At 43.2% G+C, this 25,679-nt stretch overlaps 1 protein-coding gene across 5 annotated transcripts; it reads left to right on the top strand.

The window, feature by feature from the left end:
- Window positions 1-5,018: 5,018 nt before the first annotated feature.
- On the top strand, window positions 5,019-24,239 carry parp4 (poly (ADP-ribose) polymerase family, member 4). 5 transcript variants are annotated; one of them, XM_069532610.1, is made up of 36 exons: window positions 5,019-5,184; window positions 6,008-6,135; window positions 6,246-6,447; window positions 7,515-7,626; window positions 8,121-8,199; window positions 8,308-8,403; window positions 8,899-9,042; window positions 9,643-9,780; window positions 9,901-10,068; window positions 10,628-10,779; window positions 11,116-11,247; window positions 11,509-11,607; window positions 11,749-11,932; window positions 12,120-12,261; window positions 12,767-12,909; window positions 13,023-13,154; window positions 13,344-13,430; window positions 13,774-13,938; window positions 14,240-14,286; window positions 14,426-14,507; window positions 14,849-14,986; window positions 15,095-15,284; window positions 15,439-15,509; window positions 15,821-16,008; window positions 16,123-16,222; window positions 16,501-16,671; window positions 16,796-16,876; window positions 17,154-17,234; window positions 17,337-17,432; window positions 17,846-18,007; window positions 19,587-19,667; window positions 20,359-21,422; window positions 22,289-22,355; window positions 22,465-22,567; window positions 22,689-22,821; window positions 22,961-24,239. In XM_069532610.1, the coding sequence occupies exons 2-36, from the start codon at window positions 6,010-6,012 to the stop codon at window positions 23,166-23,168; spliced, it is 5,364 nt and encodes a 1,787-aa protein (XP_069388711.1). In that variant the 5' UTR covers window positions 5,019-5,184; window positions 6,008-6,009; the 3' UTR covers window positions 23,169-24,239. The 5 variants fall into 5 exon arrangements, with proteins under 5 accessions (XP_069388711.1, XP_069388714.1, XP_069388713.1 ...); XM_069532612.1 differs by having other exon boundaries at window positions 5,021-5,184; window positions 7,521-7,626; XM_069532611.1 differs by having other exon boundaries at window positions 5,021-5,184; window positions 8,902-9,042.
- Window positions 24,240-25,679: the final 1,440 nt, after the last annotated feature.

Raw genomic sequence — 25,679 nt, 5'->3', positions numbered from 1 at the left:
GATGAAAACGCTCACCACCGCCTCGGCTGCGTCCGACCAGAGGAGCCAGAGCTCCTCCCGATGGCAGCCTCCGGCCCTGCAGCGCCCAGTGACGTGCAGGAACCAGTGTGTCACTTACAGTAATGTGAAATTCAGGCCAGCAGCAGCAGCAGATTGACGGGAAAACGTGTGTCACTGTGGGCCGGGTGCTCCTCGTACCAGTGAGAAGATAGAATCTTATCAGACACAGACGCTGCATCGCTGTGTTCTCCTGAAGTTACAGAACCGCTAATGAGGGAAACTCAGTCAATCAGGCAAATGATGAAACTGTGATAATAAGACATTTAACAAACTGTAAAAGAGTTTTGCACATATTCAAACATGCTATATTTATACCATAAACAGGACGGTGCAAGGTTGTTAATAAAGATGGACGACATTGACAGCTTCCTAACGCATCTCTATCACCACCTGGTGGCTGGCTGCAGTATAGGTCATAAACCCTGTGGGGGTTATCAGGTTGATTTAAACTGAGCGTAGGTGTGAAAATCAGCTGGGATACTTCTCTGTACGTCGGCTCTGAGATGAGATGGAGGCCTGACCTGGCTGCACCCCGCCTCAGCTCTATCTGCCCCCATGACCCTCACAAGATAAGGGGTACAGATAACGAAGGGATGGATGGACACATGAACGTCTTTGAGATGGGACAGTCGAGAAACGCAGCCTCCAACGGATGCGACCCAGCAAAGATTCAACAATTACATTCTGTCCATTACACTTCCCGACAACGATCTTTGATGCTGATGAAGCGCCTGATGCCGTTTACTTCAGAGCACCAATCAGGCTTCATTTGAATTTCCGTGAGAATCTCTGTGTGAAGCTGACTCACTCTCTCAGAAAGGCTACTCAGGGAAATAATGAATACTGGTTAGAGTATCAGGGCCGACCTGCAATCAGCCTTCACTGAAATACCACTCCAATTAAACAGTGTGACGGCGCTCTGCGCCTCAGATAAGGTGCCGTCTGCTGCTGCTGGAACCAGAAAAAAGCAGAGATGCCAGGAGAGATGTGAGACCTCTCTTAGGGGGCGCTGAGGCGTGATTGGATCTGTGGAGAAAAATACCCACACGTTGGAAAGAGGAAGATATGAATATGAAAATGTGTTTTCTTTTGGTTCGCTGACGAAACGGTGCAATAACGGCGAGAACACAATACAGTTAATTCCACAGCCGCTCTCTCTATCCTTCACTCTTTGTCTCGGGTTTTGCGGGTGACTCAGAATATTCTCGGTTGGATCGTTGATACTTTCATCTCCCTGCAGCTTTCCAGAAGCTTCGGAGGATTGTGGTACCTGATGATGCAAGCCCTGGCAGGCAGGAATGGAGGCTGTGAGAATCCCCACTGGAATGTGAGAGTGTGAGTGCGGCGTTCAGTGTTGACTTAATTCTGGTGTCGGGTTTCTTAGCAGTCGCAGGGAGACAGGACGGTCTTATTGTGATGAACTGGCCGCCTGCTCTTTTCTGTGTCCGTCGCTGTTTCCTCTCCAGCGTGATGAATGCCGTCCAATTCGTCATCCAGAAATGTTCTTGGACGCAGCTACTCCCACATCTCCAGCTCACACCATCAATGTTGACCAAGCTGGCGTCGTTACATTTCCCTGCCAAAGCATTTCCTGTGGCCCCACTGTGTTGGGATGTTGCATATCGGCACGCGCACAGAACGTCCACGCTGTTTATACTTTCTGCTTTCGCCGCTGCCATGTGCTTCACAGCTCAGAAACACAGATAAGATCAAGAGCTGGCAAACAACTGAGGGACACATTTTTTGGGGGTTTTGGATTTTTATCAGACTTGTTGAGTTCTCAAGTCTTTAACTGACTTCAGAGTAAATCTTGAATCTTGAGATGAAATCCAAATCAAGTGTCGACGAGATAATGAGGAGCTTCTTCAACTGTCCAGCTGCCTGTCTCTAGATTCAGAGACATATTCATATTTATAGTTTTAATTGGAGTTATTTCTTATTTATGTTTATATGCTCTAATGTTCAGATTATATACACGAAGACGTATGATGAGCACAGGAAATCCCTGCACTGCTTACTTCTTCACTATTCTCATGTTGCATTGATGTTGTATTTATTAGTGTTCGTGTCTCTTCATCAGATTTTAATATTAAATATTTACTTAAAATATTCATATTATTTATGACGCATTGTAAGGTGTACTTAGGTTTTTAAATGAGCTAATAATAATAATAATAATAATAATAATAATGATGATGAAAACACTGTCCTCAGACTGTCCGCCGCTGCAGCTCCTCTTTTCAGCCTCTGTCTGAAACACTTGGTTTTAGCTCTTGTTTCTTTAAGACAGAGGAAGTAAACTTTAAAAACATCAGGTGTCCTTCATCGTTCAATAAACTGCTTTAAACGAGGAGCACATTTAATAAGGGAACGACAGACCGCAAGAACCTGGAACAAGACTGTGCATCGAAGCTCTACAGACGCCACAGTCTGCGAGCGTGTTTGCTGCTGAAGGTTGTTTCTCGCCTGGTGGTGGAGGTGGTGGTCGCTTGCCAAGAACTTCAGCCATTGTTGCGTTTATTTGAAAAGAGGTTATAATCAATACGCCCTCTGAACAGAGCTGAGTCTTCGGGGCAGACTGCAGCTACACTGACTCATGCAGGAGAAGCACAGAATATAAAATGATAGAAATAGAAGCAAAACAAGAGTTGACAGCTCTCGACAAGTGAAAGGATGAAGTCTGGTGCTGAACTCGCATTGTTTCTGCCAGACTGGTGAGTAAACCGATGTTTACGCTGTGCAGAAAAACCAAAACCTCACACTTAGCTCCTCTGAGGTGCAGCCTGATGGAAAAGTTGTGCAGAAGTTCGACTAAATCTTAATTATTCAAGCAGATTCAGACACGCCACGTTGAGTTACTTTGAAAAAAATGCACCCGCAGAGAACAGCCCAAAACCAAATGTGTAATCCTTCCAGCACTTGGTTTGTTTCTCTGTCTCAAGCTCTGTGAGCACTGAAGAGTTTTTTAGGAGCCTTAAGATTATGGACTCATGCGTCACAAAGCTTTAACAACTGGCAAAGCCTGTGTGTTAAAAAGAAATTTTAAAAAAAACTAAAAAAATGTGTATTGTTTGTGAAAGAGCCACACAAACTGAAGAGGCCACTTCAGTGAAGAGTCGGAGCGACGATGACAAAGTGAAGCGTTTCCTCTGAGGACTCCTGCAGTGACGTCATCTCAGTGACTGTGATTAAGTAGTAGAGGACGTTTGAACTCCATAAATAAACTCTGTGGGACAGTTTGACTCAGTTTGTGTCACAGTAAAGTGACATTTTCATCGATTTCCATCGCAGATCTCGGTCTTGTGTTTTTTATGGTTGTTAATATCAGAGATAACGAAGCAGACAAACGGAACATTTCAACATTTTAGGAAGATATTTCTGTTGGAATGTGATGAAATTAAGTCTTATTTGTTCATTTCATTAGTTTCCATGAGTGTGATTCATGAACTGTCTCAGTGTCTTGTCTTCGTCAGAGGAGATTTTGCTGCGATATAAAAAGATTAAGATGTAGGTTTATATTTGAATTGAATGTTTCAGCTATAAACATGTTTACATTATATTATTTTTCCTCTGCGGGACAGATCTTCAAGGTCAAAGGCAAAGTTTGCTTAACTGTCGATTCTGCATCGTACAGGACATTCGAGACTCTCAAACCCGTGGTGTTAAAGTGAACATTGAATAATCAGTGATAATAAAACAGTAAACAGGAAATTGTGGAATCAGAATGTAGTGTAGTGTCAAACTGTAAACAGTTCATAGAAGTGTAGAACACCGTGAACTGAAACTATGGAAAGTGCATAGAAGTGAAATATGTACCAACGTTGTAACACACACACACACACACACACACACACACACACACACACAGGATTTACTGCAGCTGCTGGGCTGTGTCGTCACCACTAATTACCCTCAGTGTTTGATGGAGGCTGCACCCCCACTTCACTTTGGGTTTGTTTTGCAGTACAACAGTTCATCCAGAGGGGGGCAGCAGAGGAATGAGGCAGGACATTTGAACCAGGAAGACAACGCCCCCCCCCCCCCCCCCCCCACTGTCTCTGTCAAGCTACTGTCACTGACAGGAAGACAACAGGAAGCTTTTCAAGTACTTTCAATGTAAAAGCTTGGCAAGAAGGGTTCTCAGTGGGAACAAAATAAAAGGTTATTGAGCATAAGAACAATAATATTATATACTATTACTATTATACATATACTAGTAATAATGCAATCATGAATAATGAAATAAATAATAATAATAATAATAATAAAGCAATAATGTTATAATATAATCATTATAATCACAATGAAGACAAATAAAGATATATAAACTATCAGGATACTTCAAGTCAAATGCTTCATTTATAATAATGATAGTGATCATGATGATTATTATTATTTGTATTATCATTATTTATTAGAATTATCATCATAATCTTTACTTGTGCGTCACTCCACAGCAAATTATACAATAAAACTTTAATGAGTTAAATAAATAATAGAAATGTTGTATAAATATGAGCTATTGCACATTGCTCATAAATTATTATCTTTATAACATATACAGGTTAATCATTTCAAATTTACATATATATATATATTATATGGTTATGTTCATATCACATTATGTACTACACATGTGTATATACTTATATCAGTCTGTATATTTATATATGTGTATATGAATATGTCTCATATCTCTGTGTCGAACATATTCTGTATTTTATGTTTTCTACATATCTTATATATATATATATATATATATATATATATATATATATTTAAATATATATTCTATTATAATCTTGCTAATGAAGTGGTTCGACTTTATGTTGGAGAATTTATATTATTAGTATATATTCCATACTATATTCTAAAATCATCAAACAGGGAATTGAAGGAGTATTTTGAAATCAAGTTTTAGAGTGAGAAGCTTTTATTTTGAAATGAGACTGGAACTTACATTGTATGAACACACACACACTGACACACACACACACACACACACACACACTGACACACACACACACACACACACTGACAGATCTTTATTTTCTGTGTCATCTCGTCATCTGACAACAGCCTGAGGAGAATCGCAGGAGTCTGAGGAGCAGCTGCTCGTTCACAGTGAGAATCAACTTTTATTCAAACATGACGTGAGATGACGCCGCGTCACTTTCTCATGTTTCAGAGATTCTGACGCTTCTGTCTTTATTTAACGTCATCGTTGACGTCATCGCCTCAAAAAACACAACTAACTGTCGTTTAAAATGTTTTTGTGATATGACGTCACTGCTGTGGAAGGTTTTTGTGCAGTTGTACTTCCGCATCCCTTAGTGTGTGTGTGTGTGTGGGTGTGTCAGTGATTAATTGCAATATATAAATAATATATGCCTGGAACAACAGCTGATTCATGATCACTAGCTGAGGTTAGGTTCATGTTAAACTTATCTTGAGTTTAAGTTAAGGGTGGGGGTTGTTTTTAAGGAAGTAGTTTTTATGGTTACAGTAAATCTCCAGGAAATGAATGTTTATCTCAGTCCCGAGATAAAATGGATGTGAACCTGAAGTGTCCGACTTGTAAAAAAAGCAAATTAAATATCCCAGAACAAATGTGGGCGTCTGGGAAAGATTCAATCTGAACGTGAACCTCAAGTAAAATCTGCTGTTTTCACCAAGGTCCATGAATTATCCTCTGAGAAATCAAAGAAAATACAAAAACAAATTGCAACGTTGAAGAAGAGGAAAGAACCTGGATCCACGTCCTGATCCAGAAGAAATGACACGTACCAAGTTTCGTGAGAATCCGTCCGACTAACAGACAAACAATCCAGAAGAAAACATATCCTCCTTTAAAAAAAACCACCCAGCTCTCCTCACACAGAGCCGGTTGCAGGGAACAGATGCTGCTTCGCTGTACGTTTCTAATTTCATATGTTCCGTCCTCTAGACATGGCTGTGTTCGAGAACACGTCTGTGCTGTTGGACCTGAAGAATTTGTCCTACAAAGAGAAGAAGAAGCTGAAGTCGGCAGTGACGGAGAACGGAGGCAGCATTTCCTTTGTGGTCAATAAAAAGGTCGGTGGATGAGATCATATTATTGTTTTTCCAGTCGTAGATCCAGTTTATATCCACCTCCCTCTGGAAGCAAAGCATACTCACACAACGTCCTCCGTTTTTTCCCACAGTGCACTCTGATAGTGACCAGTGACGTGTCCAACCTGAGCTCCAACAGGCTGCGGAGCATCCACAAGCACCAGACGCCCGTGGTGGGGGTGGATTACATTTACACATGTCTGCACAGAGGAGGTCTTCTGCCTGTGGATGAATTCAAACTGGACACCTCACCTCCTCTTCCTCTCTCCTCACTGGGGCCCGCTCCACATCACGGTATAGTTTCTCTTTAGAAATGTCGGTTTATAAACCACAAACACAATATATACACTCGAAGCCATCGACTAACGATGGACGACAGGACAGCCTCACGAACACGAAGCCAAAAAACATCACGCACCGCCTGAATAAAGCCGTCCTCCTCCGTGTTAGCAGATAGGACATGGGCCAAACTTTAAAAAACACATTTATTAAAGATGGTTTCTGACATTTTTGGTCATTTTTTTATCAAACTGATGGGATTTATGAACTGTGTGAGGCGCTCTTGCGGACTTTTGTCCAGTCTGCATTTCTGCAGCCTTTACATAGGGGATTACCCATAATTCACTGTGTTGTGATGTGGGGAAACAAACCAAAAGACAACAACAATAAATATACAAGCACAAAAAGAACCAATCCCAATATTCACATTACAAGAAAATAGTAGCTCACGTGCTGAAATTGCAGGATGAAGTACTCTAAGCCCAATCAGTGGTGGAGGGAGTACTCCAACACTTTACTGAAGTAAAAGTACAAACAGATAGACAGAAATGTACTCAAGTAGAAGTAAAAATACCACATCAACTTTTCTACTTGAGCAAAAGTAAGTAGTTGCTTTTTAAGACACTGTGTGTGGCGTATTCCCTCCGCCGTGTCTGTTTATACAATCCTACGTAGAGGTGTGTGAAATCCTTCACTGTGTACATGCAGTACTGTAGTACTGTCTCAACCAGTTACACAAACCTGATTCCAGCACAGTGACTCATGAGCACGAGCACAGACGATGCCTTTGTTTGCACGTTGGACAGAAACAGGTCGTGAGTGTCTTTACTTATTAAATCTGGCTCAATACTTCCTGCTTGTGTTTCCTCACTGGTGCAGTGTAAACACTCAATCAGCAGGTTTCACGTCACGTCGGACAAAGGTTGTGTTTGCTTATCAGGTGTGTGCAGCGTTGTTGAGTGCTAATTCAAACCTGTTGTGTGAGGAGCCTGTCGTGTGTTCGCAGGTTTATGTGCAGCTCCCTGAGGTTGAACGAGCAATAACTGTGTTGTGTTTCATTCTGAACATCTTGTTGTCCAAAGTACCAGTGATCACAGCGGCTGTCGAGCGCCCCAGAGGTAAATCCAAGCCTTTCAGTCTGACTCCGAGCGCAGAGTCTCCAGAGAGGAGCGCAAACGTCCTGGACAAGTTCAGGTGTGAGAAACGATCACTAAAAACACTGTCACACAATAATTCATTTTACAGACTCCTGTTTTAGCTGTTTGATGTTTTTAAGTTTCCCTCCAGTGTTGATGTGCTGTGATGTTTATATTCATGTTATCTTATTATTTGATTCCTCTGATTTAAAGAGACACTGCACACTGAACATTTTTGAGAAGCCATTACTGTGTTTCAACACATTTCTTCCTACATTTATATTAATTTGGGTGGAATAACGCCACCTAGTGTTTCAAACCCATACCTGGACATTGCTGATACAGAATCAATCGTCTGAAAAAGTCTCTGCAGACGTCTGCTCCTTCAGCCGAATAATCAAAATACCGACAGACGAGAATGCAGCAAGAATTTTCAGACAAATATTGTTAATTGACCTAATTTAAACGTTTGAGTTTCACTCTCGTCTCGTTTTCTCAAGTTACACAGGAAATCACTGACCTCTGCTCTTTGGTGAATATTCACTTCCACAGAATTTACACTGAAACTGATTCTGATCTTCCATCGTATCCCAACGATTTCCAAGTGGCAAAATATTCAATCTTTGAAAAGGTAAAGCTGTTTATTTAAGATCCCCCCCCACTGCTGCTGTCATGTCGCCATCATTACTCATACTAACAAGATATATATATATATATAAATATATATGTTCTTCTCCAGATTAACAGCAACACTTGGTGTGTGCTGGAGCTGCAGAGTTTTAAAGGACGACAGTTCCGTGTGGTCCGCTGCTGGAGGAATGATGTAGAAGCGAAGGTACGAAGTCTCCTGTGTGTCACTTGTTCTGCATGTTAGGTCACAGATGTCCCTCGTAAGCAATTTAGCAACGTAATGAATGTGAGCTTAATATAGAAAACAGAGTCATTACAGTCACCTCTGCTCACATCTGTTCTATCACTGTCTGAGCTTCATCTTTTTATATCGATTTGTCCTCGTGAAGTGTTTATGTGATTTTTTTCTTTATGAAATTCTTTAAACTGAACGTATTATTTACGACCAGCGTGTTTTCAGGTTGTCCGTCTGTCCAATTTATGTGAACTCGGCGTCTCGGAGATGAAACAGCACTGGTTGACTGAGGAGTGCAGTATTTCTAGTTAGAGTCCTGTACCTACGAAAATTCAATTGTCCCCCAGAATGTCCTCTTCATCAGTTTAGAAATTCTTCAGAGACAGAAAGTTTTCAAGTTAGGGTCGTTTATTTTCAGAGGGACGAGAGTTTAAAAGTGTGCGACTCATGTTTTGTGTCTGACAGAAGGAGCTGGTGTTTCTGTCCACGTCTGAGGACGCTGTAGATGTGTACCAGGCGCTGAGAGAGACCTGGCAGGCCGCTGGTCTGCAGCCGAGACGCAGCATCCCTCCACTGTCCGGGGGCCTGGGTTCCTTCCCCCTGCAGCAGGTTCAGCACATTACAGTTCACACATTTACAGTCTGATCCAAAGCAAGAACAAGAAAGCGTTTATGAGAAGGCTCGCTGGTTTGATGGAGACGCTCACACACGCTTCACAACCAGCCGAGTACAGCAGCAGGAGACAAGACATCATGGAAGTGAAATCTGGAACCGGGGGGACAGATGTTGTTATGGTCAAACCTGATATTAACGTCCATCCAGATCTTATTTCCCTGCAAAACATCACGTAGGTCGTTTGTTTTCCCAAAGACTTGGCGTCGTTGTGCAGTGAGATTGGAGCAAATGAATTATCTATCGGTGTCTTTACTGATTAAAAGCGTCTCATTTCATATTGGCTGATAAAAACTCGTTTGGCTCAGCAGATGAAAATGAGCTCAGACTAACTTTCTCATTTACATTATTTCGTCTTGTTGATTAATGAGCATCAGAAAAAATAAATAAGTGAAAATGAAACTGCGGCAGGTCACACTTGTGATGGCATCACTCAGGACGGATGTTGATGACAGGGCTGAACGGGGTCTGTGACGTGCACTCGCTGATCGGGATGATCCCATCATTTGATTGACACGTGCCTTGTTTGACTGACAGCTGCTGCTGGAGGAGAAACTGAACACAGGGAGCATTTCGCAGGAGGTGGGCGTCTTCGTGGAGCTGCTGTGGACCGAAGCCCTCGGTCGACTCAGCCTCCTCCTTTTCCATCCAATCGACAAGATCAGCCTCAATGATGTAAGCTCTTCTCCGTGGATCGTTCTGTCAGATTCCAATCAGGTGTCGGACTCCTGAGGTCAGCCTGTTGTTTATAGAAAAGACTTGTGACCTTGTGTGTGTGTGTGTGTGTGTGTGTAGGTGAGCAGGGCGGAGGGCTTGTTGCTTCAGGCCCAGAAGAAGCTGAAGGAGGGAAACATTTCTGAGACGTCGCCTCTCTTGCAAGAGTTTTTGACTCTGCTGCCAAACAGGCTGCCGGCTTCACTGCTCAACGCCAAGGACATCTCTCAGAAACTGGACTTCTGTCAGGTAACAGAAGACAAACACACATGCACGACTCGTGGACATCCACAGAGACAGGGACCCAAACAGTCATTTATCTGCAAAGAAAGATGGACACGGCGTCCCCGCTTCCTCCTTTGCCGACATGAAGTGAACATATTCAGGATACAGGTGCTGCCAGCTTGCTCTTCATGGATTTTTAACAATCTGTGTATGACACATGTACTGTCAATTTTTGAATTTGGTCCATGTCCCATCCACCAACATGGAGGCGGTGGAGTTTATGATCTATACTGCAGCCGGCCACCAGGGGGGCCATCTTTAAAAATACAGCCTGCGATGCATATACACAGCAGTTTTGTCCAAAAGCAGGTTTTTAATCTTTGTGATCGTACACTAAAGACAGTATTTTGGGACAGTATTTTCCCACAATGCAATGCACAAAGGAACTCAAGAGTCAAAGAATGAAACTTCCTTGTTGAACGTGAAAAATAACCAAATAAACAAACGTCCATAAACTCAGCTCGCCTCCGTCTCTCGTGCATGTCCAGGCTGAAGTGAACTCAATCCTCTCTTGTCCGTCCAGTTAATTCGAGACGTCCTGAGCGTGAGTGAGATGTCTCTGAGAGGCCCCGCCCCCTCCAGTCTGGGGAAGTACCGCGCCCTGAGGTGCAGCGTTGAGACCGTTCCCCCCGGCAGCTCCGAGTTTCAGGCGGTGACATCTGTGCTGCGGGACAGGTAACGTACGATCGAGACACAACATGTCCACGTTCTGTCATTTTTTGAATCAGCGACAAAATGTTTACTTTTGTTTATTAATAAACTTTAAAAAACTACGATAGCAAGGAACTTTTCCAACATCCCAAAAGTTTTAATCACAAATACTTAATTTAATTAGTTGAACTGAAGTTTAATGTAATATGAAGAAAATGACGATAACAAACCTCCTAATAGAAAAAGATTCCGTTTTAGAGCTGAAGCACTTTTCACCATAAAGACCTCACGGTATCAGACATCTTTAGTTTTTTCTTTATCGGTCGTCTCACCGTCCGTGTGTCCACTCGTGCTTTTCAGCAAACTGCAGATTCTCCAGATTCTGCGAGTCGGCCGAGGGGTGGAGCTTGAGACATTTAAGAACGAGCTGGGGAACGTTAACATGCTTCTTCACTCATCGAGCCCCTGTAACTTTGTAGGAATCCTGTCTCGGTAAGATCTCTCTCTCTCACACACACACACACACACACACACACACACACAACTCTATCTAAACCTTTAAACAAAAACTTCTCGCGACAGATACAAAGATGTTGTCGTTTTAAAGTGACCTCTCTAATGTTTGATGAAGTTCTTTCAATCATAATGTGAATCAGTTAATATCGTGTCTAGTTAGTTCTGTGTGTTTATACTGCACGTGACTAATAGAACTTTTATTTTGTAGCTCAACATTTTCCCTTTTGTTTTTTCTAGTGGTCTGCTGTTGCCCCACACCGGAGTAGAGCATCATGGGATAGAGAGAACAGACGTCGGTAATCTGGGCAGTGGAATCTACTTCAGTGACGCCGTCAGGTCGGTGAAGAATCTGAAACCGACGTGGTTTATTGCAAATATGTGTAAATAAAGATCCCAAACGATGCGGATCGCCCCCTGGTGGCTGGCTGCAGTGTGGGTCAACTTGTGTCCTTCAGTGTTTTCCTTCTGCGTCCACAGCACCACTTTAAAATACTCCAGGCAAAGTGTGGCCGACGGCTCTCGGCTGCTGTTGGTGTGTGATGTGGCGCTGGGGCGTTGCAGGGACGTCCACAAGAGAGACGTCACACTGACCCAGGCCCCCGAGGGCCACCACAGTGTGCACGGAGTCCGCTGCACCCCTGAAACCCACTCTGAGTTTGAGGTGTGTGTGTGTGTGTGTTTCTGTGTGTGTGTGTGAGTGTGTGTGTGAAAGTAATTGATGTGCGTATTAGATTTTTAATTGTTTGGTGTGTGAACACAAAGTTGAGAATGTTTATGGAAGATGTCTCGTGTGAAAATAACAATACATATATATAAGTATGATATATCATAACACGACTGTGCTCCAGGATGACGAGTACGTGGTGTACAGTCCCGATCAAGTGAAACTGAAGTACGTGGTTCAGTTCAGCATCGAGGGAGAATTGCTGAAGGAGTTCAGTCCTGCCGTCGACACTTCTGCTGAGCCGCGTCCGCCTCCGTCTCTCCAAGGTGAGCCCCGAACACCTGGGAGGGATATCAGAGTACAGGCACGCACGTTGTCTTTTTATAGAACCGACGTATATTATCAAGGGTCAAAGTGTCTTTTTTATCCTCCAGGAGAAATGAGTTGTACATCCAGCAGTCGTCACGAGAGGTCGATCCACGTAAATAACAATAAGCTGATCGACAATAAAAATGAATTCATGAATAAGGATGAGATAAGGCAGCAGAGTTCATAAATCTAGTCCAGCATCTTTTTAGATTCCCACATCAGAACACAACAGTAGAATCGTGTGTCCGTTTTTAACCAGTTGCCCCAAAGATGGATTCATTAATAATAATAAAAATAACAACACCAATATAAAGAAGGTTATAAACTTAATAAATGGGTCAAAACTGAAAGATAATATGATAAGAAAATATTTAAACCAGACTTTTCTGTAAGAATATAATAATGTAAAAATAAAACTTTATTTATTTTGCACTTTGTGTGTGTGTGTGTGTGTGTGTGCAGTGCTGAGTTCAGAGGACGTCGGAGTTGAGGACATTAAAAACCCTCTGGACGATGTGAAGGCCGGACTGTTGGACAGCTCCGGTCAGCAGCTCCCTCTGCAGGCCGTCCACCTGAAGTGCAAACTGATGGACCTGCTCTCTCAGGTTTTTCTTTTTCCTCTGAATGATCCGATGATTTGATTCAACCTCCTCAGCTGCATCAGACTCGTGGATATGAACTTCCACTTCCTGCTGATCGCTCCTGTTTCCTCCTGTAGGTCATTATTTTCCAAAAATACACCAACACCAGCTCCGTGTCCATCGAGGCCAAGTACGTTTTCCCGTTGGACGATTCTGCAGCTGTGTGTGGATTTGAAGCGTTTATCAATGGGAAACACGTGGTGGGAAAGGTAACGTTGATTTACGGACCGGACTTGTAACTGCGATTCTTTATGTTGGTCCATTTTGAGCCGGATGTGGTGACGGGTGACTGTTCTGGTCGACTGCTCGGTGTTTGCAATATGAAGCAAACCTCACCCTCCGGTACAACACGAAGAATTATTATCAAAACGAATGAACATTGTTCTTGTGTCTCTCAGGTGAAGGAGAAGGAGACGGCTCGTAAGGAGTACAAAAAGGCTATTGAGAAGGGCCATGGGGCATATCTCATGGATCAGGACGCCCCCGTATGTCCACCCAACAGACTTGAAATAACTATGGACGACACGTCTTTACTTCCTCCAACTGTTCAAAAATGAAGCCAAAATATCCTGCATACAGGTCCCGCCATCTTGTTTTGCAGCTGTGGTATCTCTGTCCCACTGATACATGTGTTTGACCAATTAAATAACTAATTAAACCCAAACTTAATGGAAACATTCGGTCCATCTGCTAACATGGAGGAGACATGGTTTATGAGCTATACCGCAGCCAGCCACGAGGGGGCGATCCAGATGTGTTGGCTTCACTTTTGGGGATCTGTCTTGTCGTCCATCTTTATTGTCCGTCCCTGTTTTTCACTCTCTGCAGGACGTGTTCACCATCAGCGTCGGCAATCTGCCTCCCGGAGCCACCGTCCTCATCAAAGTCACCTTCGTGTCCGAGCTGATCGTCAGGGACGGGAGTATTCTCTTCTCTGTGCCCGGGAGTGTGGCTCCGTGGCAGGAGAGCGCAGCGCTCAACCAGACCACACAGGTAAGGAGAGCTTGGAGCTACTGAGAACTAGGACGTGGGTCAGATGTCTGGGTCAAAGGTCAAAGAGCTTTTACAAATGTAAAAACTACAAGTAGACTGAAACTCAACCGGTCGGTGGAGGAATGGAACCAACAGGGCAGTGATTCTACTTTTATAAAACTTCACATTTATGATGATCAAGAAGTGAAGACGATGATATTATCCACACATTGAATTCTGTTGAATTGTGTCCAGAGTTTAAAGGGAATCGAACGATACCGGAAACCTCTCTGTGTTTTCTGTGTTTTCCATCACTCGACAGGTCACTGTGGAGAAAGTGTGTGTGACTGATGATGCAGCAAATACAAGGTTTGTTTATTGAAGGTTTTACGGGATTTAATTGCAGTTATTCGTGAAGTAAAAATTCTGGACAGAAGTTTTGTCCCGTAGTTTCCTTCCCCCACGAATTTCTTTCATAATGTGCGTTTGTGCTGTTTGCTTGTCTCAGAGAGTTCAGCCTGGATGTGTCGGTGGAGATGCCCAACGAGATCAGCAGCCTGCAGTGCATCACTCACAAAGTCAAGGTCAAGGTAAAGTGAAGTTTCACAGTCTGTTCACTGGGTGTCAGTCACATCAAGAGTGTGGGTTACTACTAAAAGAAAATCTTGAGATATTGACTCTGTCGTACATCTTTTACAATTTACAAATACTATGATCTGCTCAGTAAAATAATAAATATCAGTAATAATAACGTAATTTAAGAAGAACAGCAATAAAAAAAAGGAGATGTGATAATAAAACATTTAAAAACTAAGGTACTTGATGCTGCACATTGAACTGTTAAAAGTTATAGTCAGAGGAAAGTAATATTTTTACAAACTGAGCTGTTTGCTCCTGTGATATTAAAACATGGCGCTGTGTGATCCCACAGAGAACCGACTGTAAGGCAGTAGTGAGCGTGCTGCCAGGACAGGTGATGGGTCTGGAGGGTTTCCAGCTGTCGGTCAGTCTGTCCGAGGTCCACCTGCCCAGGATGTGGGTGGAGAGACACCCGGACAAGGACAGTCAGGTCGGTCGTCCTGTCTGTCTGTCTGTCTGTCTGTCTGTCTGTCTGTCTGTCTGTCTGTCTGTCACTATTCTAACATCTAACCTCTATCCATGGCCGTCTCTCCTCCAGGCGTGCATGTTGGTTTTCTATCCAGACTTCGATGTCAGTTCCAGCTCAGAATCCGATGAAGTCGTCCTGTTGCTGGACACGTCTGAGTCCATGAAGGGGGAGTCTCTCCGCATGGCTCAGAGAATCGCCCTCCAGGTCCTCAAGGCCCTCGGCAGCAACGTCAGACTCAACGTCGTTTTATTTGGCACAGGTCCGTCTTCTGCATTATTATGTCTCAGCGTTAAAGAGGAAGGAAAAATAAAACCTGTCCAGTTTCTTATAGATCATAATCTCATATTTTTTAAGCTTTTAGCTAATGACAAATGAAGTCGGTTGTTATTTTCCTGACTAACTGTGATTTCCAGATCACACCGAAGCGTTTCTGACAGCGCGGCCGCTCACTGAGGCTCGACAGGCGGCAGAGGGCTTCATCAAGGTGAGCTGTGACTGGCAGATTACTCTGTTGTTAGTGGTTCAACATGGAAGCTGACAAGAAACATTTATTTTATGTCTTATATTAGATCTTAATTAGAGATGCTTTGATTTCCCCTCTGGTTGTTTTGTCATGCTGACTAAACTTAAACTGATTTTAAAATCCACGTTCCAGTGGAGACGCACGAACACACAGAAACTCACGTAATCCAAGGTGACTTCAGAAGAAACAAACGTGGAGGCGGACCGCCGACATCGTCAGCTTGTAAATGTTAAACAAACTCACAACATCTCTTCTCCACTTCCCGCTATCAGAACTTGTCTCCAGTGGGTGGCAGCACTGAGCTCTGGCGGCCCCTGAGGGCCCTCAGCCTGCTGCCTCCGTCACGTGGCATCAGGAACCTGCTGCTGCTGTCGGACGGCCACATCCAGAACGCAAACTTCACCCTGAAGCTGCTCAGAGACGACGTGCAGCACAGCCGCCTCTTCACCTGCGGCCTCAGGTCTGAGCGGGGTCATGGGGGGTGGGGGGGGGGGGGGGGGGGGGGGCGTGTCCTTATGTATGAGAGTGTGTGTGTGTTAGCTTGTGATTCTTATGTTCATCTCTGTCGTTTCAGTCCGACAGCCAATCGGCACATGCTGAGAGCTCTGGCCCAGGCCGGGGGCGGAGCCTACGAGTTCTTTGACACGAAGGTCAAACACAGCTGGTCAGAGAAGGTGTGATGACGCTGAACGCTGCTTTTCAGTCTGTAGTTAAATCTCGGGGGACACACGATGGTTTCTGACGACACAGTAGATCAGAAGTGTGTTTAGGTCCTGAACAGCTCGGTGTCTTAGAAACCAACTGCAACACACTTTTATAAAACGGATGGAGAGTAAAAGTAAAAGTCTGAGAGCTGGACTCATATGATCCACTTTCATTGTGTTGGTGATTAAATCATTACGTGGCAGCGTTAGTCTTGCAGGAAATGAAACGACCTCTGTTCTGGCGGCAGGTGTCACGTCAGGTGAAGCGCGTTGCGTCTCCTGGCTGCAGCTCAGTGTCTGTGAAGTGGCAGCAGTTCAACCCGACAGCGCCCGCTCCTGTGCAAGCGCCCAAACAGCTCCACGCTCTGTTCAACGACTGTCACACGCTGGTGTACGGCTTTGTGCCGCACTGCACTCAGGTACGTGACGCAGAAACAGAACAAGGCTGCAAACTGAACCGCGGCTTCTTACTTTGTCTGTAAAATGAAGAATACCTCGTGTCTTCTGCCGCTTCTTCATGTTTTTACATGTTACTTCATACAGGCCAGCCTCCACGGGAACCTGAGTGGTCAGGAGCTCAACACCATGGTGTCGACGAGTGAGCTGCAGAAGACGAGAGGCACGGTGAGTCCACACGTGCACTGTTCGTAAAGATGGGTGACGTGACACCTCCCTGAAGGTCGAGGCCGACGATAGCTCCGCAACATGGACCAAATTAAAAACATAAAGTTAAACAGATTCTCCTCTCAGGTGGTTTCTGTCGTTTCAGTTCAGTGTGTTTTTCCGGTTATTTGATGACAGTGTCGTTCTGATTGTGAGACAGTGAAACTAGTTCAGTGCACAGATGTAGTGTCGTCACCATGGAGATGACGACGGATGACTGTGACGTGTTTGTGTTCAGTTCCTTCACAAGCTCACAGCCAGAGCCCTCATCAGGGATTACGAAGATGGAAGCCTGGATACAGACGAGGCTGAACATGAGGTGTGTGTGTCTGTGTGTCTGTGTGTCTGTGTGTTTGTGTGTCTGTGTGTGTTTGTGTGTGTTGTCCAGTCTAAGCTTCACATGTTTGGTTTTTTTTTCCAGGGGAAGAAGGCGGAGTTGAAGTCCTTCGTCATCGAGTTGAGCAAAGAGTTCTCCATCCTGTCTCAGTTCACCAGCTTTGTGGCCATTGAGGAGAGGGTTTGTCCAACACATGTGTTTTAGTGTTCATCTCTAGTAGCTGTCCAGCACGACAACATGCAACCCACCGACCCAGAGTCCTGCACGGGTTCAGTTCTGCAAACCTGCAGCGTAAAACCATAAGGTGTCTCCAAGTCAAATCCGGATCACCCCCGACCCGTTAACGTGTGTGTGTGTGTGTGTGTGTGGGTCAAAGGTGGTTTCATAGATTTCATATAAGCTTTACTTTACAATTATTTTAATTTCTGATTTCCCCAGAAAAACCATTACATAAAATGACATTACATATCACGTTAGCCGACCCGGTGCAGGACTCTGCCTCGCTCACACTTGCTGGGTTTTAAGGTTTTGTCACATCATGTTTCCTTTTCATCACCATCGAACCAACCCCGACTCATCAACCCTGTGTTTAGGACCCGGAGGAACCGGAGGAGGGTTTTACAGACATCCCCGAGTTGATCGCAGAGGAGGATGTGGACTTCCTCCCCTACATCAGCTGGAATGAGGAGGATCTTTCTGAGCTTGACGTGAATCACATATTAAAGTGTCTTGAAAGCCATGACGGCATGCCTCAGGTAACCTCACACTGTGTGTAGAGTAATCAGAGGGGAAGAGCACATTTTTAGATTAGATTAGATTAGATTCAACTTTATTGTCATTGTACAGAGTACAGGTACTGAGAGAACGAAATGCAGTTTAGCATCTAACCAGAAGATAGATAGATAGAGTACTTTATTCATCCCCGGAGGGAAATTAAGGTGTCATAGCAGCTTGTGTATCGGAACACAACAAAACACAATGCAATAGAACAAAACAAAACAAAACAAAACATTTAGGTAAAAAGAACAGAAACAGAAACACAAGATGAATAGGCAGACAAGTAGTGCAGTGGCAATATGATGATAATAGTAATAATGATATGATGGTAATGTTATTGTTAGACAGTATATAAGAATATTAGTACAGTATATATTTATATATATATATATAGTATACAATATAACATAATATATATTTATATAGACAGTAATTATACCAATATAATAGCAGTATATAGTAATAATGGCAGCAATAGTATATATAATAATAATAATAATAGTAGTAGTAGTAGTGATAATAATAATATAATAATAGCATGTACACATGTATAAATATGTGTATATAGACTTGTAAATCCGAAGAATATACAGAGAATATGCAGAGTATGCAGAGTATGATATAATATGATATGATATATAATATATAGTAGGGTATAATTATAAGTACTTGACTATACAATATACTGGCAGTGTAAGAATACGTGGACTGGATGTGCAAAAGACAATATTATTGTATAAAAAGGAAGTGCAAAATAGCAATAAAAGTGCAGAGTATGTGCATATGTAAAGTGGAATAATTGAATAAGTAAGATATATACAGTAAGAGTTGGGTATGAAAAAAAGAAGTGTAATGCCGTGGAGATGGCATCCTCCGTGCTCCCATTCTTACGGTAGGCGAATTGGAAGGGGTCCAGTGTGGGTGGTAAGCAGCTTTTGAGGTGAGCCAGGACCATCCTCTCGAAGCACTTCATGATGGTGGGGGTCAGTGCAACAGGGCGGAAGTCATTGAGGCTCACTGCAGTGGAGTGTTTTGGCACCGGCACGATGGAGGTATTTTTAAAGCAGGCGGGGACAGTAGCTTGGGCCAGAGACAGGTTGAAAATGTCAGTAAAGACCTCAGCTAGCTGCCCAGCACAGGCCCTGAGCACGCGTCCGGGGATGCCATCAGGGCCAGCGGCCTTGCGTGCATTTATCCTGCTCAGTGCAGCACACACGTCGGTGGAGGAGAGTGTTAGGGGTTGGTGGACTGAAGTGACCGCAGCCTTGATGGCAGCCTCCTGGTTGTCCCTGTCGAAGCGTGCATAAAAGCTGTTTAGCTCGTCAGGAAAGGAGGCAGCACTGTTTTGGGGGGTGGTGCTAGTGGGTTTATAGTCTGTTATGGCCTGGATGCCTTGCCACATGCGTCGGGGGTCAGAGTTGTTCTTGAAGTGCTCCTCGATCCTAAGCTTGTGGCAGTGCTTGGCCTGCTTGATGCCCCTCTTCAGGTCAGCCCTGGATAAACTGTAGGCCTGATTTACTTATTATGATTTACTAATTGCACTTCTCTCTGTTATAGCGTTACTTTGAAGAAAAGGTATCTGCACAGATTCAGCGTCGAGGTGTATTGAGAGGCTCGATCTCTCCAGAGAGTTCATCGGTTTGTCCCTTCATGTTAAACCTCAGCTGCACGTTTGCTTTTCCTATTGCGTACAAATCAGAAGCACATCTTAGAAACTTAGTGATCTTAGTGATTTCTCCGGTTATCGTTCGTGTCCAGAGCGAAGCTAGAAAACTTCATCTGGTTTAGCTGCAACGAAGATTTTCACCCTTTCATGAAATGAAACAGATTTTTTCTTTATTATTCTTCGTGTGTGTGTGTGTGTGTCCTATAGAAGTTTTAATAATTTACTGAACTGGTGTTTAAAGTCGGCTTTTTCAGAGGTCTGTAAAGCAACTGACATAATCTTTAAAAAATAAAAGCTCTGAAATTTAAAAGCATTGCAGCAAAAAAATGAACAATGTGCTTTTACTTTGTTGACAAATTTAAAAAAAATAGTCATTATAGTTCTATGAATGTTGCTGTCATGATGTCATAAAAACATCTGAACCCTGTTTTGACCCAGTCGCTGACCAACACTGTAGTTTATCCGAGGACGTAGAAAAAGACATGTTCAACTGTCTATTCAGATTTGAGTCATATTGAATGTTTTTAAATTTTAAATAAACCATTACAGTCAACTTATAGTCCTGTGTGTGAAAGCAAAGGTTTCAAGTTTAGTGTTTTCATCTGATTGCAAAATCGAGGCTCTGACTTCATTTTGGTTTTCCTCATTTCTCCCCTTTTGCAGGATTACAGCAGCTCATCGGCTTCATCGGGCGATGCGAATGCGATGGATGACTATGACTTTTACGTTGAGCTAACTGAACCAGACTTCCTGGAGTCCAGAGAAAAGAAACCAGAAGTGGAATCTGTCCTGGAGTGTGGATCTTCTCTGTGGTCTTCTTTACTTGCCCACAGCTCAATTCAAACCCCTCCGATCCCTCCAGCTCCAGCTCCAGCTCCAGCTCCAGCTATAGATCTATCATCTCCTTGGCGCATGTCTTCAATTACCCGTCGCTCACTTCAAACCTCTCCGATCTCACGGCCTCCACCTCTATTTTCTCGTTTGGAGTTGTCTTCAATTACCCGTCGCTCACTTCAAATCTCTCCGAGCCCACCGCCTCCACCTCCAGCTACAGCTACAGCTCCACCTCCAGCTCCATCATCTCATTGGCAGACGTCTTTTTCTACCCAAAGCTCAATTCCAACCTCTCCGATCCCTCCTTCTCCGCCTCCAGCTGAATTCGTTCGTCCGCGGACTTCTTCATCTGCTCTAGGCTCAATTGAAGCCTCTCTGATCCCTCCACCTCCACGTCCATCTTCACCTCTTAGTTTGCAGTTGTCTTCACTTAACAGCTCAATTCAAGCCTCTCCCATGAAGATGGCTCGAAAATGTATGGGGAGGAGAAAGTCAGCGCGCTTTGCTAGATCTTCCCCTGATATCCCCGAACCCTCCGGCAGCGCACCTTTCGCATCTGCTGCATCTGGCGGGAGCAGCCCAGGGTTCAGAAGGTGGCATCTTGAGTCATCTCAAAAAACAGAAGCGCTTCTGACTAAGAAAGAATCTTCAGATCACATCGTAGCATTGCAGCAGGGTGAGCCAAGAGAGGAAAGCGGATTCATCCCGCGGAGTTTGCATACGAAGCTTCCCTTCCCCCAGGATCAACCTCAAAGTTTCCAATATGGCAGTGCTAAACGCTCAGTTCTCAGGTCAGGAGGGATCCAGAGGGAGCCTGCATCAACTGGATCATCTAGAAACAGGATGCACAGACAATGTTCAGCTCAATATATCAGTCCAACACTTCTCCCGGGGTGAGTCCTGAAACATTAATTTTTTTATAGATATGCTTCAATATAGAAAACGCTGTTGATTGCTCCTGTATGAAGTTGTTATCGCCACAAACGCCTCCAGATTTAATACGGACACGAACCTGGTTGAGAAAATGAAGAAGAATCCATGGAAAGATCTGAATATATGATTAATTACATTTTCTTTAGCATTTTGAAACCCTGGATTTAGCAGTTTATGTTCACATGATGGATCTGATGCGAATTTAATGGGACTTCAGTGGTGGACTCATATATTATATATAGAAATCTACAATTCAGTAGAATTATGTTGCAACATACAATTATCATTCCAGTTTCCCAAGAACACAATTTAATCCTGACTTAAATATAACATCGTACTGACTAGATCAAACTTAATGTCAGGTATCTAGAATTTAAGTGAATCTTGAACAGTCACGATTTGAATTGTAAGTTTCTGAAACTGGAATCGTCGTCTTAGTTAAGTTGCAGACGTCTGTAATACGTGTAAAGCTTGTACAAGACGAACTGCTGGAAAGGTTCAAATGCAGCTTTTCGTCTTTTTATTGGATTATTTGAAAAAATTAATTGACAGATTAATCAATTATCAAAATAATGGTTAGTTGCTGTCCTAACCGGGACACTTGGCCTGGACGTAGACGTCTTTAATTCCATCTGTAAGGCCTTTCCTGCTGTCACATGACATCTCTCACGACCACAGGTGTTCCTCATAATTCCTTCTGTGGGCGTTTATGGGAGAAAGAGAATGTCAGCGTGTGTGTGTGTGTGTGTCTCTACGTTTCTGGATGTTTTTAATGTCAGACGAGTCTCATCTTTCACTCTGTGTCCTGATGTGATGCTTGTTTCAGGGGAATGTGGGAAGAACCTGATGCGACGATGTCCAGATGGGAAAAGATTTTCCAGATGCAACATTCGGTAATATTTTTAAAGGTTTATCGGTTCTGCTCGGATGTGGCCGGAGCACAGTTGAAACCAAACTGTGGTGTGTTGTGTGTGTGTGTGTGTGTGTGTGTGTGTGTTGCAGGAGGGCTACTGGGAGTTGACCACAGAACTGTATCAATACATGAAAGTTAACATCGACCGCTTTGTCAACGTGTTCCTGAAAGACAAAGGCATCTGCTCTCTGGGTGAGAACAAACCTGATTTTAATCAGTTAGGGCTTTTAAGATTTAGTTTATTCCTTTTTAAGGAATTAATGTGTGCATGTGTGTGTGTGTGCGTGTGCATGTGTGTGTGTGTGTGTTGCAGGTGTGAGGGCCCACACAGACATCCTGAGGCTGGTGGCAACTCTTCTGGTTCTGCAGATGATGAGGGAGGAGAAACTGGAGGAAGGCAAACTGCTCCGCACCCTCTTCTGTCTGGATGACTCCACTCAGCCCAGGTCGGTGCACAACCACACACACACACACACACACACACACAACACACACACACACACACAACTCCAAGACAGTGAAACTTATTCAGCTCGAAGCCTCTTGTTGTAGCTCACGATTTAAATCTTGTTTTCTGGTCCGCAGGCCACAGCGCTGGGAGGAGGTGAAGAAGGCGGTGGAGTGGGTTTGCTGGGCCGACAAACAGTACCCATGCATCTACAGCCGGCTGGAGTTTGGTCGGAGCTGGGAGTCGTCCACCCGTCAGCTGCTGGGCTACGAAGGCCTGCCCCCCTTCTCGACACTCAGAGGTCAGATCCCCCCTCTACTGGTCCATGAAGAGAAGATGGCGTGAGAGAAAGTGAAACGCCTACGATTTATTTTTACATTCTGTGGACATGCACGTCATTTAACTAGAACATAGCGCATCCCTCCACCAGGGCCAAACTGTGTCCTCATGGAACCACATTTAAATCCACTGGATCACAAATCCACGGATGCAAACTGCCTCGTGCCAACAGCGCTGTTGGTGTTGGAAATGTTTTAATTCGACTTGTTTTGAACGCCACCGTCTCTCTGAGTGTCTGCCACGTGCCTCCATTTTCTGGACAATCGATCATCGTCTAATGGGGGACGTCCAGCGAAATAATTCTCCATGTCGGGAAGCAAAAGTCGCCTCAGACTGGATTCATGATCATTAACAATGAGTTCTGTGTGTTTCGCAGAGAGCCCCTCCAGTCACCAGACATCGGAGTTTTAATAGGCGGGAAATCGTAATGTCCGCGGAACACGAGTCTAGACACTCTTTATTTTCTCCAACTGAAACCTTGGACTCACGTGCATGTTTTCATCCAGTTACTGTTTTCTTTCAGATTGAATTGTTTTTTAAATCATGATTTTTGGGAGGTGGGGGTTTCTGGTGACAGTTGTTTTGAATCATATTCACTTTTCTTCAATTTCAACCTGTGATGATGGTTTAGTATCTTTCATGACGGAGTAGAGGAAGGTGCAGGACTGAGCGCAGTGTTAAACACAATGATCCATTCTGTCCTACAGAGGCTACTTGTATTAACTGAGTTATATCTGACCTTCGAGCTTCATTTATAATATAATTACAAAATGTGCATAATAACCTGAAGGCCTTTCCTGTGCTTTGGCTTTTGAAGACAGAAAATATAAACATCACAATCTTTCCTTTCTTTTTTCTCACCTTCGCTTCACTAACGACTTTACATTCCTTCACATCAGTATCCACACACACTGTGCGTTGCCATGAAAACAACTGTAAGTTTCTCATTTGCAGAAATAAATGATAATATGAACCAAAAAAAATCTTTTCAGCTCTGGAAACTGTTCGAATAACCATTAATGCAAAATGTAAAATGAGCTGTTCTGTCCTCAGCTAAATAAAGTCATGTAAACTCTGTTTTTACCGCGTTCAATTTATTGTTTTAATATGTAGATATCACGTTGACAATTCAGTTTGCACACAGCAGCAATCACAGCCTCTAAACCCACAGACAACTTTCAGTCCCACAAATCTTGAACCCCCAAAATAAGTTGTTCATCAGCCCAAACTTTACTCTGTCTTCTCACAATAAAGTACATTAGAGGAGGTCGCAGTGAAGAAACACATCAACAACAATAATAAGAATGTCTTTTTAGATAAAGATCAGAAAAAGTCGGCCTTCAGGCGACTTTACACGTAGCCGTTTTCATTGAAGGACACATTCCTTTATTGATGATCTCCTTGGCGCCAAAGGCCTGAGTCAGTCCACTTCCTGTTTTAACAAAAAAACACAAAGAGAAGTTAGAGCCTCTTCAATGTTGAGATGTGTTTCTGATGAACATATATAAATTCATATACTGTATCTACGAAAGGAGTCGTACCCTCCAGGAGGTTGTAGATGAGGCAGTAGTTGTTGGATGTGGAGGTTGTGGTATTTGAAGTGGACATGGCCTGAGGATGAAACAAATGTTAGATACACGTTCACACTTGTTGTGGTTCATTGTGCGTCATGTGTGTCATGTGGAACGTACAAACATTTTGCAGGAAGAGGGGGTGTCAGGGGAGACTGGGGGGGCGGAGGAGTTGAAGAAGAAGTTGATTGTGCTGGTGTCGGTGGTGACGGGGGACGTGTGCTTGACTCGAAGTTCTTTGGACGTGTACTTCAAGAGCTGAGTAACAGAAACACAGACGTGGTAACGACACAGATTTGGATCAATGACCAACATGTGGCAGGGTTTGTTTTATTTCCCAAAACAGATGAGGAACTTTTTCTATCGTTGTCATTTCAGCGGTTACGTAAAGACAGCAACTCAAATGTGTTGTTATTAGATTTTATTATAAAACATTAAAAAATAAAGTATTTCTTCTTGATATTATTAAATAATACTAATGTTAATTAAATGCATTTAATGAATCACACACAAAGTGCTTCACATGGTTGAAATGGGATTCAAAAGGAATTCAGAAGTGAGGTACATAAAATAAAAAAGGAAATAAAACATCACATCATCACATAAATCGTGTATGAGAATAAATAAAAGTGAAAAAGATCTTGTGACATCAAATCCTATTGTTTAATATTTATTTTCATATATATACATTTGAGTTTTTTGTTTCTTGCTCCTCACACACTTAATCTCTCGATCTTATGATATATAACTTTATCAAATCCAGATTTTCTTCAGTAAGGAAATTTATTCTGTTTATTAAATTTGACTCGTGCTCTCTGACTCTGCCTCTAATGCTTTATGTCTCATCATAGCAACATATGTAAACAACTTAAAGTCTTATCTAACTATCTGTTCATAAAATGAGATATTACGAAGTTGTGAAAATTCAAATACTCAGCTAGTTACA

This window comes from Paralichthys olivaceus, chromosome 10 (genome assembly GCF_024713975.1).
Source record: "Paralichthys olivaceus isolate ysfri-2021 chromosome 10, ASM2471397v2, whole genome shotgun sequence".
Taxonomy (NCBI): Eukaryota; Metazoa; Chordata; class Actinopteri; order Pleuronectiformes; family Paralichthyidae; genus Paralichthys; species Paralichthys olivaceus.
The sequence above is the reverse complement of the archived record's forward strand: the minus strand, read 5'-3'. Positions and strand labels throughout refer to the sequence as shown.

Excerpts from the sequence above, each read along its gene's own strand:
- parp4 (XM_069532610.1), top strand. The coding sequence starts at position 6,010 with ATGGCTGTGTTCGAGAACACGTCTGTGCTGTTGGACCTGAAGAATTTG. Across the intron at positions 12,262-12,766 it reads TCCGCCTCCGTCTCTCCAAG|TGCTGAGTTCAGAGGACGTC; the intron begins GTGAGCCCCGAA and ends GTGTGTGTGCAG. Across the intron at positions 16,009-16,122 it reads CTCTTCACCTGCGGCCTCAG|TCCGACAGCCAATCGGCACA; the intron begins GTCTGAGCGGGG and ends CTGTCGTTTCAG.